The sequence below is a fragment of the Lolium rigidum genome, chromosome 6 (genome assembly GCF_022539505.1).
Source record: "Lolium rigidum isolate FL_2022 chromosome 6, APGP_CSIRO_Lrig_0.1, whole genome shotgun sequence".
NCBI lineage: Eukaryota > Viridiplantae > Streptophyta > Magnoliopsida > Poales > Poaceae > Lolium > Lolium rigidum.
This window is the reverse complement of record NC_061513.1, coordinates 225,244,295-225,261,393: the sequence shown is the minus strand read 5'-3', so window position 1 is coordinate 225,261,393 and position 17,099 is coordinate 225,244,295. Positions and strand designations below refer to the sequence as shown.

Below are 17,099 nucleotides of genomic sequence, written 5' to 3'. Positions count from 1 at the left end.
GCTGTTTGTTTCTGTATTTGCTCAATTTCCACAGAAGTGTGTTCTATGACACATGGGCGGCTTGTGTCTATGATAAGTTTTTTTTTACAAGGGTGCATGAGGTTTCGCCCCGAAATTGGTTACCTTCCACTGCCCCTGTCTGTTATTTGCCTTCCTATATACAATCGATACTTTACATAGACCTCTTCTAGTCTGTTCTGTTATCACCTGATGCGAAGTAATGCTTCACAGATTGCTGATATTCTCAAGATGAGTTCTGAATCACTTTCAACAAAGTATTGCTCTGGAGAGGATGCTGATGCTGAGGCTGATCTTAATCCTGATGTGTATCAACTTATCCACGAGTTATTATTGCACATACACCTAAATGATCCAGACATTGAAAAGAGTGTTTTGGTTTTCCTTCCTACATACTATGCGTTGGAGCAACAGTGGATCCGCCTGTTGTCTCTTAGTTCATTTTTCAAGGTGCACATTCTTCATCGCAGTATTGATACTGATGAAGCACTTCAAACTATGAAGGTCTCAAAATCTTGCCGAAAGGTACAAGTTGTTGGATTACTATTCAACTTAGTACAATTAACCTTTTTACCTGTTAAGGTTATATTTAAGCTATGTTCGGCTAGTAATGAGAGATGGTGACAAATTTGAATATTTTGTATATGTTGTATTTGTGGATTGTTTTCCTGTATATATATATATCACTATAACCATGGTTTTAAAGGCGTTGCTTAGGCGTCGCCTAGGCGACGCTTAGGCATCCAGGAGCCCTCCCCCGCCTTGGAAAATTGACCTCTTTAGGCGCCTAGGCGTCAGAACGGCCCTCCTCCGCTCTAAGACGCCTTAACGCCTTTCAAACCATGACTATGACTATTGCTAATTGCTATTTGGTGTAGTTTCAGAAGAAATGCCTCTCTTTCCCGATCTTATCTAAATTTGTCACGTGATGTGTAGGTTCACTGTATATGTAGCACACTGAAAGAGCAGATTTTTTTTGAAAGAAAAGTGGCGGGGGAGGCCCCCACAGTGAGTTTTTTTTTGTAAATAATAATGACCCTAGTAATCATTAAAGTTGCAATTAGACAATCATGTAGAGTCAAAATTTAACATGGAGGACGTCTAATTGTTTACATAAACGGAGCAATTTTTTCTATGTATTGATTCCAATTGAACTATCATTTTTATGAGCCTTTTGTGCTTTCATTGCAGGTTATACTGGCGACAAACATTGCCGAATCGTCTGTCACTATTCCAGGAGTTGCTTATGTTATTGATTCATGTAGATCATTGCAAGTCTATTGGGATCCAATTAGGAAAACTGACTCAGCTGGGCTTGTATGGGCTTCCAAATCTCAGGTCAATCTCAGAAATATACTGATGATATTCATTTAAAACTTGCGTTTGACCCTGAAGTTTGCAACTATTTTTTAACCTCTTATAGGCTGAGCAGCGGAAAGGCAGGACAGGCCGAACCTGTGATGGTCAAATATATCGCTTGGTAACTGGATCATTTTACAAAAGTTTAGATGATCATGAACATCCTGCCATTTTGAGGTTATCATTAAGAGAACAAGTGCTCATGGTTTGCTGCGCAGAGTCGAGAGCTATGAACGATCCTAATGGTATCTTTTCTCTCATTAAGTGTTCTATTGATGTTTCTTTAATATTTTTTATGTTGCTCAAATTAATATTTGATGTTATTCCTTATTTTAGTCGCTGCACCACCTGTCCTCAAGTGTCTATTTTTACACTTTGCACTGACTTTTATATAGAAGTTTGACATTTAATTCCATAGGAGCATGTTTTAATTTGAGAAAGTACATATATCAGAGGCAAACTTACACACAAGACACATACGCCCAGAAAAACTCAACCACATTCTGGAGTATCAAGTTATAATAAGACGAATAAATACTTATATGCATATTAGCAATGCGAAGTTGTAAATTTGACATATTTAAAACTCCTTATTTGGGTACGTAGGCGGGGGATTACATACCATTGTATTTAGATAAATGTAATATTCTCACTAACAGTTACTCATTTTGCCAGTCGTGCTGCAAAAAGTTCTTGACCCACCAAATTCGGATGTTGTTCAAGATGCATTAGACTCACTTGTTCAAATTCACGCATTGGTTAAGCCAACTTCTCCGAGAGGGCGCTATGAGCCCACTTTTTATGGCTGTTTGCTCAATAGCTTGCCATTATCATTTGATGCTTCTGTTCTTGCCCTGAAATTTGGTGAGGTTGGCTTTCTCCATGAAGGAATTCTGATAGGCATTATGTTGGACATCCAACCGCTTCCTATCCTGCAACCTTTTGGCTATCAAGCATTGGTAATGTTTCAGTCGCCTCACAACAAATGTTTTGGCCCCTATGCTGTCTCAGTTATATGTATCCTATTTTGTGTTTTACAGTGTAAGATATTTAGAGACAATTACTTTTACGAGGACAACAAGCTGAAAATTGGCAAGAAGGAAGCTACACTCATTGGAAACCTTTGTGCATTTCAATTTTGGCAGCGAATGTTTAAGGTACACCTTATCTTGTTTGTATAATCCTTGTGCATATTTTCAGGATCTACTGCATTTGATAGTTAGTCAATTTCAACATTGATATTAGTAACTTTCATACCCTTTTATGGTAACATTTACTAATTTGTTTGCCTGCGAGTATTGTGGTAATTGTCTTGCCCATAAACTTAAACTCTTGTATACATACTTGCTTCTCATTTCAATGAAAAAAATGTGCAAATGCTGTTTGTTCATTCTCTAAAAAAGCAAGTACTCCCTCCGCCCCATAATATAGGACGGAGGGAGTAACATTTAGTAATGCACATACTCATTTCTCTTTCCATCAACAGTTAAACGGTTTTCTCTGTTAGTTCCATGCCCAGTGATTGTCTATTGCTAGGATGCTAAGTGAGAATCATTATCAATGCACTCATCATTGTTTTCTGTCCAAAACAGTAGCTACTTATCAAAGTTACATCTCTATATGTTTCAGGACAAGTATCGTCTGGAGTATCTGAAAAATGTGGCGAACACCGAAGAGCCAACACTATCTCATTCCTTCATTTCTAAACATGAAGAAGTTTGGTGTGCATTACATAACATCTTGCCAGCAGCACTTAACCATATCTCTGAAATTTGTACGTCTTTCGACTTGTGATCAATATTTTATGAATTGGACGGTGTACTCATCTAGGAGTAGTTACTCTCACTAGTATCTGTATTTTGACCGCACACTTTGCATTTGTAGTGCCTTGCGTATTTTTTCCCAGCTGTAATATACCACTGCAAATGGGAAAATGTACATAGATAGTAAAAACTGTAGCATAGTGTGCTTTGCTGAAGTTATTCGTGTTCAAAATATACTTAGCTTGTGTTGAACTACTCCTAGAAGTGCCAGTTGCAAATATTTTCCAAAAAGTAATGCAAGAAAATTTGAGTGTTTATTGACTTTCTTTTGAACAGATGATGATGTTATGAGCACACTGCACCGTTTTAGGCCTAGTTTTCTTGTGGAAATCAATCGTCCGAGGTACCTTCAGCCTGCTGAATTCCACCATTCATGTCTTCACCATGAAGTACTAAAGCCAGAGGATATGAATCCACTCTTGTTGGAAGCTGAGAATTCCCAATTAGATTCACAGACGAAGTGTGCCGCAACCCCTTATGTTTCTCCCACTGATTTTGATGTCACTCTCACTGTTGTAGCACTCAAGGCGCTTATCACGGAGGTTTGTTTCATTGTACTAACTTCATGTTGCGCCAAATTTATCCTTAAAATTAGTATACATATTTTTGCTGCGTAACCATAATGATTCTTGGTTTGTTCCCAGATGAAGACGCAACTTGCAGAGGACAAGGTAGTTCCTCGTAGGGAACGAGCTAGTGGTTATGTACAACAACCCTTTGAAAGTGAGATGTGTGTGTTCTTTGTTCGTGGATCTTGTACTCGGGGGAACACATGCCCCTTTTCTCATTCAACTCGTGCCCCCAAACCAGTATGCAAGTTCTTCCTTACATTACAGGTACAACATTAAAATTTCGTTATTTTTTCACATTTTCTTTTGCTCAGTCCACTTGCATCGAGCATATAATTGGCAGGGTAGGATTAGTGTTTCTCTTCTGTTTGTGTTTCTAGCGAGTTAAATGTTTTGATGCACTATTTCTGTAATAATTCAAGGCAATTTATTGATGAGACTATGAACACAATGGTGTTGATTTAACCAGTCAATTTTTATTAGAACACAGCTTGATAGGACTACATGGAGATCAGCGAACCATGTGCCCGAATCTTAGTTTACTCTCTTTTTTCCTTCTTGTTCTTGTTTTGGCTTCCTTTCATTTCTGTTGGGTTTCATATCTAGCCTACCCCAACTTGCTTGGGAAAAAGGCTTTGATGTTGTTGTGCAGTCAATGCCATTAACAACAAAGTGATGCAATACCAGTTTTGCCTTTGATTAAACTTATATTTATTGAGCTGCATGTGTTCATTGATGTGCACATGTATATTAGGACCTGGACGGGCATGAGGTAGCTTTTTAATGTGTTTTGTTGTTCCGTGTGATCAGGGTTGTAAAAATGGTAGCTCTTGTTCATTTTCACATGATCGTGGCTCCTCGAAGACTTCATCTTTTACATCTGGAATATGCTCTCAAGAAGACAGAGCCACCTCAGTATGTTGTACCAAGTTGTTGCCTGCAGGTGGTGATGGGCATATTGTTGTCATGAATGACAAAAATCTGCAGTTCTCTTGTAAAATTTGCCACTATTATGACCCCAGGAAGATAGTTGCGTGTACACCTGGTCTGCATTCAGTTGAGTCTGATTCAGTGACGAATGGCATGATGATACTCCAGAATGTGGCTGATCCTTGTCATCTAATTATTGGTGGTGAACATAAACTACCAGTTCCTTGGGCAAAAGTACAACGAGTTTTCTGGTTTGCTGATTTTGATTCTGATGAAACAGTCGATGAGAAAGTTCTCTTGCAGAAGTTCTTTGAGTATATTGCCATCAAGGCCTTGTCAGAAACATTGTCTAAGTTGCAGGTTGTCTTGATCATGAATAACACAAAATTTGTTCACTTACAGGTATGACATTTCTTAAGCGAGAATTCTAAGGGATTGCTAATATCTTATTCGAATAACTTGTTCCAAATCTGAGATGTAGTCAACAAAGTATCTGAATTTAACACATACTGCCTTGTTTAACAGGCTGAAAGATTGGCAAGGGAATGCTTCTATTTTCTGGGCGAATCATTCATGTTCGATGAAGGAACTCTTGGATGGTTTTCAGACACCCCCAGTTACCCGAATGGGATGCAAGTATCAGCACCGGTTGCTTACATTTTCAACATGCACCCTCCTACTGGCGTTCAGTTTGGTGACTATCCGACAGAACTGCGGAGAGCCCTACGCAGAGCCTAGATAGAACAAATAGTCTAGGTTTCCCACATGTGAATAGCTAGATCGAATCATTTGGCGTGCTGTAATTTTTTGGTAAGGTCACTCACACTAGGAGTGCTATCCAATCTGAATTCCCCCACACAATGGAGTCATCTCCGTGGAGACTTGGAGTAGGCCCTGTTTGCCCTGTTGGTGACCAACGGTGGTTTAAGCTGACGGTTTTAACTTTATTCTTGCTACGTTAAGAACTTGAAATGTTGATGTGGAGAACGTTGATATCTCAAGATTGGATGTTGGAAGGGAGTCCTATTTCTATTCCCTTCTGGATATGAGCTTTTATTTGCCTTCTGGATATGAGCTTGTAGTGTAGCGTGAAATTTTCTGGTCACGCTTCCTTGGTATCTTTTCGTGATGCCGTCTGCAATCAACGTTTGTACTGTGGAATGTAAAATTGTGGTGAATAATGTGCGCCTCAATCTTATGTTGCATACCCTATTTTTGGTTGGCAAAGCGACTGTCTGAATGTTAAAGCTTTGGAATCCTCTGAAAAGGCGTCTGATCTACAATATGAGTTTGGTACTTGCATATGAACTCATTTGGAGGCCAAGCTACATATAGCTCTAGTTTCGAACGCTTAAAATTCGTATTTCAAAGTTTCAAAAATATGAAACAAAATTTTAGAGGTAGCCAATGGTGTATGCTACAATGGTGTAAAATCTCAATGCAAACTAATTTGTATTCTAGGCTTCACGTAATTGACTGACAAATTTTAGTCTTCAAATGTGTACTTTCACTATAAATTTGTAATCCTTGAACGCTATGGTTTTTTTTCTATGAAATGGAGCCGGGGAGTGGTCCCTGTTAGTCTAAGAGGTCGTTTGGTATCCATCATTTGAGCCTGGAATTCTAAAATTCATTTTAAAATTTCATAGGTGGGCTGTTTGGTTGCCACGGAATTGGATCATTTTATTTAGGAAATCCAGCAAAATGATGCCATGTATAATCACAATTCCGAGCTGAAACCTGTCATTCACAATTCCTGTGGCAACCAAACAAATTCAATATTGAATTCTACTGTCATTTACAATTCCTGTGGCAACCAAACAAGTGTCTATTTCTGGAATTACAATGTAAATGAAATGTATTCATTTCAAAATGCTACAAATGAAATGAAAATCTGGCTTCCAAACGACTTCTAAAAATAATTGAAATATATATTGCAAGTCTCACTAATGACACCAAACAAAACCAAATTCATACTGCTCACCCCAGTCTGAAGCACCCGCAACATAACAATTTTACAGAGAACCTGTAGAGTACAAACACCACTATAACAGCCGGATTTTGATACATCATTGAATTCTTTATGCGGTACAAGCCATAGAACATAATTAATTAGAACCAGAAAGCATTCTTCATATTAAGCAATAAATACCAGTACAACACTTCTTGTATTACAGTTACAGGGACGTTATGACCTGAAATATACCAACCATACAGGCTCACTGAAGTGACCACTCAACCAACCAAGAGGTAGAATTTGGGCAGTTGAAATTAATCTTGTGATTTCTGTGGCAGTCAATATCTCCGGATGTCTTTTGGTGGCTTGAAGTTGACAGGGTGGGTTTCTGGTGTTGCTGTTAAATCTTCTTTCCACATCTTTATAGTTTTATCTGCCTCACAGGTCACAAGCCTCGACCCACTGTTATCATAAGATAGGGCATATATGCACGCTTCACTCTCCAGTGATCCTGCAATTGGAGATGACAGGGATGCAGATAATCAGTGATTCTAGTTGTAAACAAACATCAAGGCCTAGACCTGACTGCGGGGTGACCATTGCCACTAGCATTTCTGATAATGCATAAGGATAAGCAATACGTACCAGGCTGGACGATAGTCTGTTCTTGCTGAAAATTATGGCCACTCTTCCAATCCCAAAACCACATGCTTCCATTGTCCCCTGAAAAATGAAAAATGGATGTTCCATTATAGATATATGGTCTGAACTCTGAAAGCATGCAAGGGATGGTGAAATATGTTTCTTCTATACGTGGTCTTACAAATGAATAAATTCCAGACAATAGATATGGCATAAAGAACACAACAATATTAAAGAAGGCATGTTGTGGGAGTCACAGTGTTTACCTGCAGTTGCCAGGACACCATCCTCGTTAACAGCCATTGCATTAAGAATTGTTTTCTGCTGGGACCTGAAGGTGATCACGGATGAGAAGTTTAGTGCATGATCCACCATCAATAAGTTGGACTGAGCGGATAAAATAACATTCAGATGTTGCAACAGTATCATGATGCTAATATAACCCCTACAGTCACGAAAAATATTGAAGCCAAAGTTTAAAATAACACCAGATGGTCACTACTTAGGGGAAGTGGCATGTTTTGACATTATAGATTATAATGTTACAATCGCAAGAATTACTAGCACAAATGCCTCCATAAGAACTTTGTGTACTTCAAATGTTCTAATAAATCTGGGATATTAGAATTCAAACTTACAGCAGAAACAACACCAGCTAATTCAAAACCATTTGAAGTACACAAAAGAACAAAAAGGACATCCTGGTCAACGCATATGGCATGCAAACATTCACCAAAAAGGCCATCAAGCAGACAGCAAAGCAGACCTAACATATAGTGCAGTACTTGAATGTTTCTAATTACAGATACAGTAAAGTAAATCACGAAATGTACCACTTATACAATAGACAAGGTGAAATAAGTATGAATGCAAATAGGTTAACTCACAGCATGTTGTGCAAAAATTCGCCTTTGGGCAGGCTAAACTTTTTAATGTTATCGGCTGATGCTGATGCAAATGATTTCCTACATAAGAGAAGTTATTGTTAAAGTTCAAACAGTGTACATAATAAGGAAATGAAATTGTGGGTAAGAACCAACTCTTTCGGATGCAGAGCCATAGCCCGAACAGACTTCTTATGGTGCGTAAGAGTACACATAGTCTTCCCTGAAGAAACAAACAGCTGTAATGGAAACAGAAATAGATACAGCTAAAGTAAACACTTTGGTGAACATTGTCGAATTTGATAGTTGAATTACCAGCTACAAGATCCCAGAGCTTGATAGTTGTATCATGTGAGCCAGTGATAACTTGTGGATCCTGAGAATAAAGTTATATAATTAATTAACAGCAGGAACTGCCATAGACAAGGAAATACTATACCAAGTTACAAGCCTGGTCTAAATAATAACACGATGAACAAATCAGAGCATGCATGTATCAAGATCACTATTTAACTGTTTTTTGTTCAACATTAAAAAGAAAACTCAAAATGGCACACATCAGATTTACTAACACACAATGTGACCAAGAATCAGAAGACTCGAATTACAATTTTTGCTTAAATGAATGAAAACAATATTGAGAGCAAAACTCAGAATTACATGAGTCGCGACAAGTAAAATGCTATCTTACCGTTGGCCGAGCAAACACTGAACAAACTGTGTTATCATGACCAGTTAAAGCAGAAACATGTGCTTTTGTTCGGATGTCCCACACCTGTGTATGAAATAAGAACATCTTAGTGCATCATTTTGCTGCCAGATTTTGCATAATGTGCAACTTTAGGAAGTGATATCGTACTCTACAAACTGAATCTCGACCACCTGTCAGCAAGACATCAATTGTTGGGTGGAGAGCCAGACAGTAAACCCCACTCAGATGCCCATGGTAAGACCGTATAACCTTTGACAGGGAATAAAGACGATGTCATGAGAATGTCAAATTGTCAATATGTCACATACCAAAGAGGATTAAATAATAAAACAAACCTTATTTTGTTCGAGATCCCAACATTTTACTTGTTTGTCGTCACCAGCGGAAAATAAATATGTGTGCCGCTGACTGACAGCAAGTCCTACGTCAATGCGCGTTAATTTCATCAGTTACAAATTTTCAGAATGGGTTAAACAAGAAGCATATTGAAAGGGTGATGAGTGTGTTGCCAGACTCTGGTACCCCAAAACAAGAGAAACTTACCGCGTACTTGCTCAATATGACCAGTCAGTGTAAGCTTCAAAGTTCCCGATGCAAGGTCCCATATCTACAAAAGGACAGCACTCAGTTCAGAGGACCAATACGTGAACTACAACAGAAAGTAGTGTGACGTGCTCAGGCAGTTGGGTTGCTAGCTCCGTGTGCATTTATAATAGCTATCCTTATTAGAAAATAACTTGAGATCTAAAACAACTGAAAGTTTGATGTCAAATAAAAACCCAATTGGCACCACAAGCATAAACAGCTCATACAATATACATGCACTATTTTCTTGTTCTCGCAGGAGTTAGTCCCCAGAATAGCATTATAATCGTCCTATTAGGTCCAACAAGATTCTCAAACTGGAGATTGTATTATATGTGGATTGCCTAGACCTTTCCGTCAGCTCGTACTTTTGGTTGCGTTGGCTAGTGCATGATGCTTTTTACTTTTGGTTGCGTTGGCTAGTGCATGATACTTTTTACTTTTGGTTGCGTTGGCTAGTGCATGATGCTTTTTTACTTTTGGTTGCGTTGGCTAGTGCATGAAGCTTGACATGATAATATCAGAGCCTGAGGTCTTGAGTTCAAGTCCTGGCTTTCGAAATTCTACGGGTTGCTGCGTTGGCCCCCTTTCTGTCCACGTTTAGGTCTCTTGAGTCATACATGAGATCCCTCAATGCACGTGTTGGCCTCCCCGAGTCACACATGAGAGTGGGTGTTACAGTATATGTGGATTGCCTAGCTCTTTCTGTCAGTTTGGACTTTTGATTGCGTTGGCTAGTGCATGAAGCTTGACCGTATCTATCATGCAAGCAGAAGTATAAACCATTCAAAAAGAAATGAACATGTATAACCTCTGAGCAACTAATAGTGCTAATACAGGTTGTGATAGTCATCAGGTATTGCATGCATACATGAATTCCAATGCATAATGCAGGATGTTGGGCTCACCTTTATTGTCCTATCAGCAGAACCAGTACAGAACCATTCATTCCCTGGATCAAATGCTATAGATCGCACCCATCCTAAGTGACCACTGATGACCTGCATACGTAAAACAAAAAACTTAACACAATTTCTTGAAAGTAAAGAATGTACTTTGTTGATAAGTAAGAACTAAGATGCTACTACCTCCGTCCCAAGGAATAAGGCGCACGCGTATTCCAAGACGAACTTTGACCATAAAAATTAAGCAACAAAATCTTAGTTATATTATATGTAATTAGTATCGTTGGATTCGTATTGAAAAGCACTTTCTAATGATGTTAATTTTATACAAACAATCTTTATATATTTGAAGTAATACTTAGTCAAACGAAAAGCACGTAAAACGAGGACGCCTTATTCCTTGAATCGGAGGTAGTATTGTACATCATTCTGACTCCAAGCAATCGTGCAGAACATGAAGGGTTCAATAATTTTGACCAGTATAATATTTTCAGCGTGTGGATATTATAATATATGCATGAACAAAACCATTTTCCCAAGCAAAAAATAGCACGGGTATTCCATTATTTTTTCTTTGAGGTGCCAAACCTGTTAGTACAACAAACAACACGAAAGATGGCACTTGAATAAAAATAGTACCCGATAGTTCTTCCAGGGAGCATGCCATTCAGGTTTAGGCCATCTACTTGGTAACCTCTCCATCAGTGCAGATGTCGAGAATCTGAAAGGGTGTCAAGATATGAGCAATTCAAATAACAGACAGAACTGCACCTTACAATTATTGTCCAAAAATTGACAAAACTAATAGAATGATCAGACGGATGTCATGTTACAAGTAATAGACAGCCATAGAAGAAAAGGCAAGTGAACAAACCTGTCAGATGACCCGGGAATCGATAGTACAGTTCTGTTTTTGCCTTGTCCTGTAGAATCACTGTCAAAAATAAAAATAAAAAAAGTAAATTCAGTAGAAATAAAAAGGAATAGAATCAACATGTTAGCAACAGACAAGAATATATGAATGCACTTACGGTGCCTTAGGAAGCATAAGTGGGGCAGGGATAATGGCATTACTTGTGCCTCCCCCACGATCATCTTTTGTGTCTTGTGTGCCTGAGAAGATAATTGTTAGCTAAAATAACAAGAACACTAACATTATTGTGGAAGTTCGTATCATCTAGTCTACCCCACTATTTATATTTTTTACAAAATTAGATGGAAAATTATACTCCCTCCATTCACTAATATAAGATGTTTTAGCTTTTAGTGGATTCATCTATTTTGGTATGTATCTAGTCTACTCTTAGTGTGTAGTTCACTCATTATGATGTGTATCTAGGTCACATTGAAATGTTTATTACGTCATATATTTGTGAACAGAGGGAGTAGTAGAGAAGCGCAAGGGACAGCCCGAAACAATTGTTTCAACTATTCAAGTAACATGTTAAACCAAACACTGAAATACATAAAAAAATCAATCAGTTCCATCTGAACAATGTGGAAGAGATGATTAACTAGCATACAATTGAACTCCCAGCTTTGGTTTCTTCCATCACTTCCAATGCAGCAAAACATAGCGTTCAGATAGACTATCCTAACTTTCTTGTCTCTGCCTGATTTCTTCCTATGTAACATGTAATTACAGAGAAACAAAGGTCTTATTTAAGAGTAAAAGGCAAGCATATGCATTTATGCAATTATGCTGGAATCAAATTTGCTAGGATTTCGGCAGTTGCATCTGTTCCCTAGATAATCCTTTATTTATTCTCCTAGGGTTCATTACTCGTGAACATGATTTCACGCTCTAGCTAGATAATAGTTACTGTTCTTTTTAATAAGCATCAGGGGCTATCATCTAAAAAAGGGCAGCAACATTTACCTGGAAGCGCCAATGCGGAGGAAGGAGCCGCAGCACCCTTCCCCTGCACCCGGCCCTGATCGGTCGGCAGGTTCTTGACCGCACCATACTCCGCATTCACCTGCGAGAAACCGCACAACCATCAAATTTTCAGGGCACATAGCTTATGCAGACAGAGGAGAGGAACCCGAACTGTTCGCTGCTGACGACGCCACGAACCTTGCAGCCGACACGAATCCGCTTGCTGCCGCGAGATTGAGAGCAAGAGGAGAGAAGCGGTTAGTACCAGGGTGCTAGGGTTTTGGGGCTATGGAAGGGGGCTGAGCGAGCTGGCTTTACCTCTCGGCGTCTGGGGAGAATAGGAGGGAGTGGCTGGGCGCGAAGAGGTCCTGCGAGCGCTTCAGCGACTTGAGGCTTAGCTTCTTCAACGACTGCGGCTCCACCGGCTCGCCGCCCGCCGCCACCGTCGCCATAGCCGCCGCCCGCCGAGGATCTCCGAGATAGTTCGCTTCTCCCTTCGCCTTGTCTTGTCCAAAACTGTGTGGACTGTGGAGACGGTTCGCAATGTCGGCCACTCGGCCCAGCCAAAAATTACTGAAATGTGGGCCTAACTGGCCCGTTGCAAGGGATATATGCGGCTCGGCCCACCATTCCACTAACCCTGGAGCCCCGTCCACGCTCTGCATTCTGATCGACCGGCTTCGCTACCCACGTCGCGCCGAGCGCCGCCGCCGCCGCCGCCCGGTCTCCGTTGCCTGTTGCATCTCCGGCCCGCCGCGCAGTACTGCTCCTGCTCCGGCGCCACGTATTCGCCGAGGTAAGCCACATGCCTCGTAACGCCGCGTATTAAGGTTGCGCACTTGCGGCTGCTCGTTGGATCCGTAGATGTCTAAGTATGCGTTGATTCAGTAGTAAGTAGTATTATGTCATTGTGTGGTAGAGCTCAACTCATTTCGAAAGATATCTTTGTCAGAAAGGTTCGATCTTTGGTTTGCCTATCTGTAACTGCTGATTCGGTGCATACAGAACAGTAAGAGTTCTTTGTTTGGCCCGAAAAGTAAGTTCCGCTGATTGTCACATTTAGGTTTTCTGAACTGCCCCATAAGTATATACACTTGATCCAGTGTCTGCATACTTCATTGCCATTCTTTATTTGAAAATTCGTTGATTAGGTGTCATGTGTGCTGACAAACTGAAATATTTAGAGCCTTCAATTGGGTACTGATTTTTATAGGTCCCTAGGATTGCAAGTGCATATGAAGGTCAGGTCCTCACTCGGTTACAATCCTTCCCAGTTCTAGGCTCCTGCTTTAGTACAGTGAAGGAGTTTTCTCCAGACAAATCACTCTCTTTCTGCCTGCATGCTTAAAATGTTTCCTTTTAATCATTGGAGATTGACATTCTAGCGAATTTAGATGAAATTGGATTTTGCGGTGTAATATCCTGTTCACTTGCTGAAGTACCAGTATCAAACTGTCCCGTCATGCCTAAAAGAGTTTGGCATAAGTTTCGTCTTGCCGAACCTGCTAAATTCTGCTTTTGGATTGTTGCCGCTTAATATTCGGATACCAAGGTTAGCAGCTGCATTTGATAATTTTCTGCATGTCTGTTAAGTTACTGCTGATGCTACAGGTTTGTGTTATGTTTGGTATATGCTCAAATTAACCGTATTGATCTTGTGCTCATGATGAAACATCTGGCTCTTGTTTGATCGTTGCCAAACTTTTTGCATGCCCATGCTCTGTTGGCAATTCCCATTGAATTTTGCTATCAACATAAGCCAGAATATGGATAACCAAAAGCACATACGATATTTTGGCTGGCCAAAAAAATTCTATGTTTTGGCTTGGGCTCAACCAACTTAAGGTGTAACTATACAGAGCAAAAAGATCAAGAGGGTTTCCTGGTACAACTTGTCACAGTGGCATGGTTGCAAAGCAAAACACAGGCTAGATTTAAACTCTGGCTATCTGTTTTGCAGGCAACTGCTTTGATTAGATTTTATATTCGGTCTTGATCTCAACCAAACACACCCTAAGGTGCAACTGTACTGATCAAGATTTGGCTATTCATAAGCTTGCGTATAAGCAAAAAAGATCAAGGGAGTATCTGTGTAAAACTCCTTGTCGCAGTGGCATGTGCGGACAGTAAAATGCATGCTACATTCAATATCTGGTTATCTGCTTTGCAGGCAACTGCTTTAGTTAGATTTTATGTTCGATGTTGATTTCATTTCCCTTGTCTATATCAGAGGCAACAATTTATTTTCACAATGTGCACAGGTTTCTCATAGGTAATTGAAATGTATCACATCATCAACTAATATATTTCCGTTGCTTGTCAAACAGCAACGATGGTGATTCCTCCACCGGACAGGGCAGCTAGGATCGTCACTTTTCTCAAGCCCTACCTTCTGAAGATGCATTTCTCGAACAAGTTTGTTACCGCACAGGTCATCCATACCCCAACAGCAACCGTCGCGTGCTCTGCGAGCTCACAAGAGAAGCTGCTGAGACCGAGCATGGAGTCGACCCGTGACGTCTCTGCTGCTGCAAAGATTGGGAAGTTGCTCGGCGAGCGCCTGCTGGTCCAGGGGATACCTGCCGTGTCCATCCACCTGAAGCGAGAGCAGAAGTACCATGGCAAAGTCAGGGCTGTTATAGATTCTGTCAGAGAATCTGGAGTTAAGCTGTTGTGATGCTGAAACCAGATAAATTCGATTAGCATTTGAATCTTGAGTTGTATTGTCTGAAAGTTTGGACTGATTCGAATTGGGCAGCAACTTCGGTGTTACTGAATTCAGCGCTAAACAAGCATTCTACAGGTCAATAAAACGACTGTGTTGTAAGGAGGTAGGCTGGTTAATCTGTAGTAGCACTTCAGGATCTGCAGTCAGCTCATATCTTCCCGAAAATACAGCCCTTGTTTGCCTGCCTCGCCGTTTTTAATATGGTGTTTTTAATGGATCATGGTTCCATTTAAAATCTGAATTAATGCTTGATCATGATTGGAGAGTATGCCATGTTATTTTGCCTTCTTCGGAGGGACGCTCGCCTATCTGGGGTAGCGCCCGGTGCTTCGATTCTTGTTGATTTCTCCTTTTTTTGATTGCACGTTGCTTCTGTTATCTGTTATTAGGCATAGTGCTCCCTGTCAAAATCTGCATCTTGTGTCCAAGGTCTACTGTTTCCCTGTGCTTTAGAGAGCTCTCATCTCCCTCAAAACTGGGTAGCGCTGACACGCGGCCCCAAAGGCAAAAGTTGATCTTCCACATCGTAAAAATAGGACAAACTCCTTCAAAGTCTATTACATCCAACCAGTGCAACGAGTTCTCCTTCGTTTTCTCAACTGGAGTGAGAATTGAATACACACGCCTGACGAATACAACAAACCCGAGGAACTGATGTTGAACAGCTGAAGACTGATTCGGCGTGGATTACCACATCCTGCAGACCAAGGCGGCGAGACTTTGTGCTGTAATAGACTTTGTTTATTTGCAGTGGCAACTTCGGGATCTACAGACAGTCTCTAACTTTCCGAAAATGCAGCCCGTGTTTGTCTGTCACGCTGTTTTTCATACAGGGTTTTTTACGGACGATGGTTCCATTTAAAGTCTGAAATAATGCTTGATCGCGACTGGAGAGTGTGTCGTGTTGTTTTGCTTTCTTCAAAGGGATTCTCACCTATCTAAGTTAGCACCCAGTGACTTCGTCAATCTCAAAACCCGCCGGATCAGTTCTTCGATGCAGTATCTTGGAGGTGCTCATAGGAGTAGGGTGTGCGTGCGTGTGTTCATAGGGTGAGTGTGTGCGCGTATGTGATTGTACTGTGTTTCGCAAAAAAAAATTAAGTTAGTTCCTTGATTCTTCTTGATTTATCATCTTCTTTTGAGAGCACGTTGCTTTCTTTCTGTTAGGGGATTCTGAACTCTAAGATCGCCTTTATTTTAGGAGATGTTAATCTTCAAGACCGCTGTAATACTTGCAGAGTGCTCCCTGTCAAAGTCTGCATCTTGTGTCCCAAAGGTGTTCCCTATGTGCTGACAATGCGCGGCCCCAAAGTTCAGCGGCAACAAATTCGCAGCTAACACATCCAACAGTAAAATGAATTCTCCTTCGTTTTCTTAACTGGAGTGTCAGTTGAATACACACGTCTGACGAATACAACTGACCCTCTGCCTCTGCGATGCTCGTCGCACTTCGGGAGCGCATCGAGGTACTGGAGCGACGGTGTTCCCTGTCATCAATCTTCAAGTTTCTGGCTGGAGCGCCTTGACATGTTCTGCTCTCGGGTTGATCTCAACTCGAACGACAGTTACCGTAGATATGAACACACGATCAGTCGATGACCGCAGTGCTGATGATTCAGATCTCCTCTACAGTTCCTATAACTTTAAGGCCTTGTTTAGTACTAGGGTAGAGTTTTTGTGGGTATTAGTGGAGATAATACTCTAAAGTATTGGGTTAAACCGCTACCATCACGTAGTTCCCACAAAACCCCATCCCCAATCTACTAGATAGGGTAGAGTATTGAGGATTGATAAAAATAGACTAAGATTTAAGAAAAAGTGGAGACAAGCGGGGATTAAATTAACTCAATACTCTAGTAACAAGCATGCTTCTAAAAGTAAGTGGGGATTTAGAGTTTGGTGAGGATTATCCCCACTAATCTCCACAAATTTTTTAGTACAAACAAGGCCTAAGTGAGGTTACACCACCTCCGCAATAATTATATGAATATATGTCGTGGCCTAAGTAGTCGGCCACAGCAGTGTAGCTAATATATAAAATGCAATTCAAGGCCAAACATCGAGAGAGGAACGTAGCGGTGATGCAACTACGAAAGGCAAACCCAATG

General features: G+C 40.5%; 3 protein-coding genes across 3 annotated transcripts in view; 2 read left to right on the top strand and 1 right to left on the bottom strand.

Annotated features, from left to right (window-relative positions):
• Positions 1-5,818, top strand: part of LOC124663805 (zinc finger CCCH domain-containing protein 4) — an 8,885-nt gene extending 3,067 nt beyond the window's left edge. The window contains exons 5-14 of the mRNA XM_047201464.1: positions 232-543; positions 1,210-1,356; positions 1,442-1,622; positions 2,053-2,336; positions 2,418-2,534; positions 3,007-3,151; positions 3,477-3,742; positions 3,845-4,036; positions 4,580-5,101; positions 5,225-5,818. Coding sequence (XP_047057420.1) covers positions 232-543; positions 1,210-1,356; positions 1,442-1,622; positions 2,053-2,336; positions 2,418-2,534; positions 3,007-3,151; positions 3,477-3,742; positions 3,845-4,036; positions 4,580-5,101; positions 5,225-5,437 — 2,379 coding nt within the window. The 3' untranslated portion in view covers positions 5,438-5,818. The remainder of the gene's footprint in view (positions 1-231; positions 544-1,209; positions 1,357-1,441; positions 1,623-2,052; positions 2,337-2,417; positions 2,535-3,006; positions 3,152-3,476; positions 3,743-3,844; positions 4,037-4,579; positions 5,102-5,224) is intronic.
• An 894-nt stretch (positions 5,819-6,712) lies between these two features.
• LOC124665881 (protein pleiotropic regulatory locus 1-like) lies at positions 6,713-12,734 on the bottom strand. Its single transcript, XM_047203241.1, has 17 exons — positions 12,582-12,734; positions 12,462-12,486; positions 12,264-12,363; positions 11,416-11,497; positions 11,259-11,318; positions 11,024-11,105; positions 10,388-10,480; positions 9,438-9,501; positions 9,230-9,315; positions 9,042-9,143; positions 8,874-8,957; positions 8,498-8,558; positions 8,339-8,405; positions 8,186-8,263; positions 7,565-7,629; positions 7,302-7,379; positions 6,713-7,167 (listed from the first exon to the last, which is right to left on the bottom strand). Exons 1-17 carry the CDS (start codon positions 12,713-12,715, stop codon positions 6,995-6,997), a joined length of 1,434 nt encoding a protein of 477 aa, XP_047059197.1. The 5' UTR covers positions 12,716-12,734; the 3' UTR covers positions 6,713-6,994.
• Positions 12,735-12,985: 251 nt separating this feature from the next.
• LOC124665226 (50S ribosomal protein L18) lies at positions 12,986-15,236 on the top strand. Its single transcript, XM_047202645.1, has 2 exons — positions 12,986-13,059; positions 14,591-15,236. Exon 2 carries the CDS (start codon positions 14,596-14,598, stop codon positions 14,938-14,940), a length of 345 nt encoding a protein of 114 aa, XP_047058601.1. The 5' UTR covers positions 12,986-13,059; positions 14,591-14,595; the 3' UTR covers positions 14,941-15,236.
• The last annotated feature ends 1,863 nt before the right edge of the window (positions 15,237-17,099 follow it).

Excerpts from the sequence above, each read along its gene's own strand:
- LOC124665881 (XM_047203241.1), bottom strand. The coding sequence starts at position 12,715 with ATGGCGACGGTGGCGGCGGGCGGCGAGCCGGTGGAGCCGCAGTCGTTG. Across the intron at positions 12,487-12,581 it reads TTCTCCCCAGACGCCGAGAG|CAAGCGGATTCGTGTCGGCT; the intron begins GTAAAGCCAGCT and ends ATCTCGCGGCAG. Across the intron at positions 8,559-8,873 it reads CAGTGTTTGCTCGGCCAACG|GATCCACAAGTTATCACTGG; the intron begins GTAAGATAGCAT and ends CTTTATTCTCAG.
- LOC124665226 (XM_047202645.1), top strand. The coding sequence starts at position 14,596 with ATGGTGATTCCTCCACCGGACAGGGCAGCTAGGATCGTCACTTTTCTC.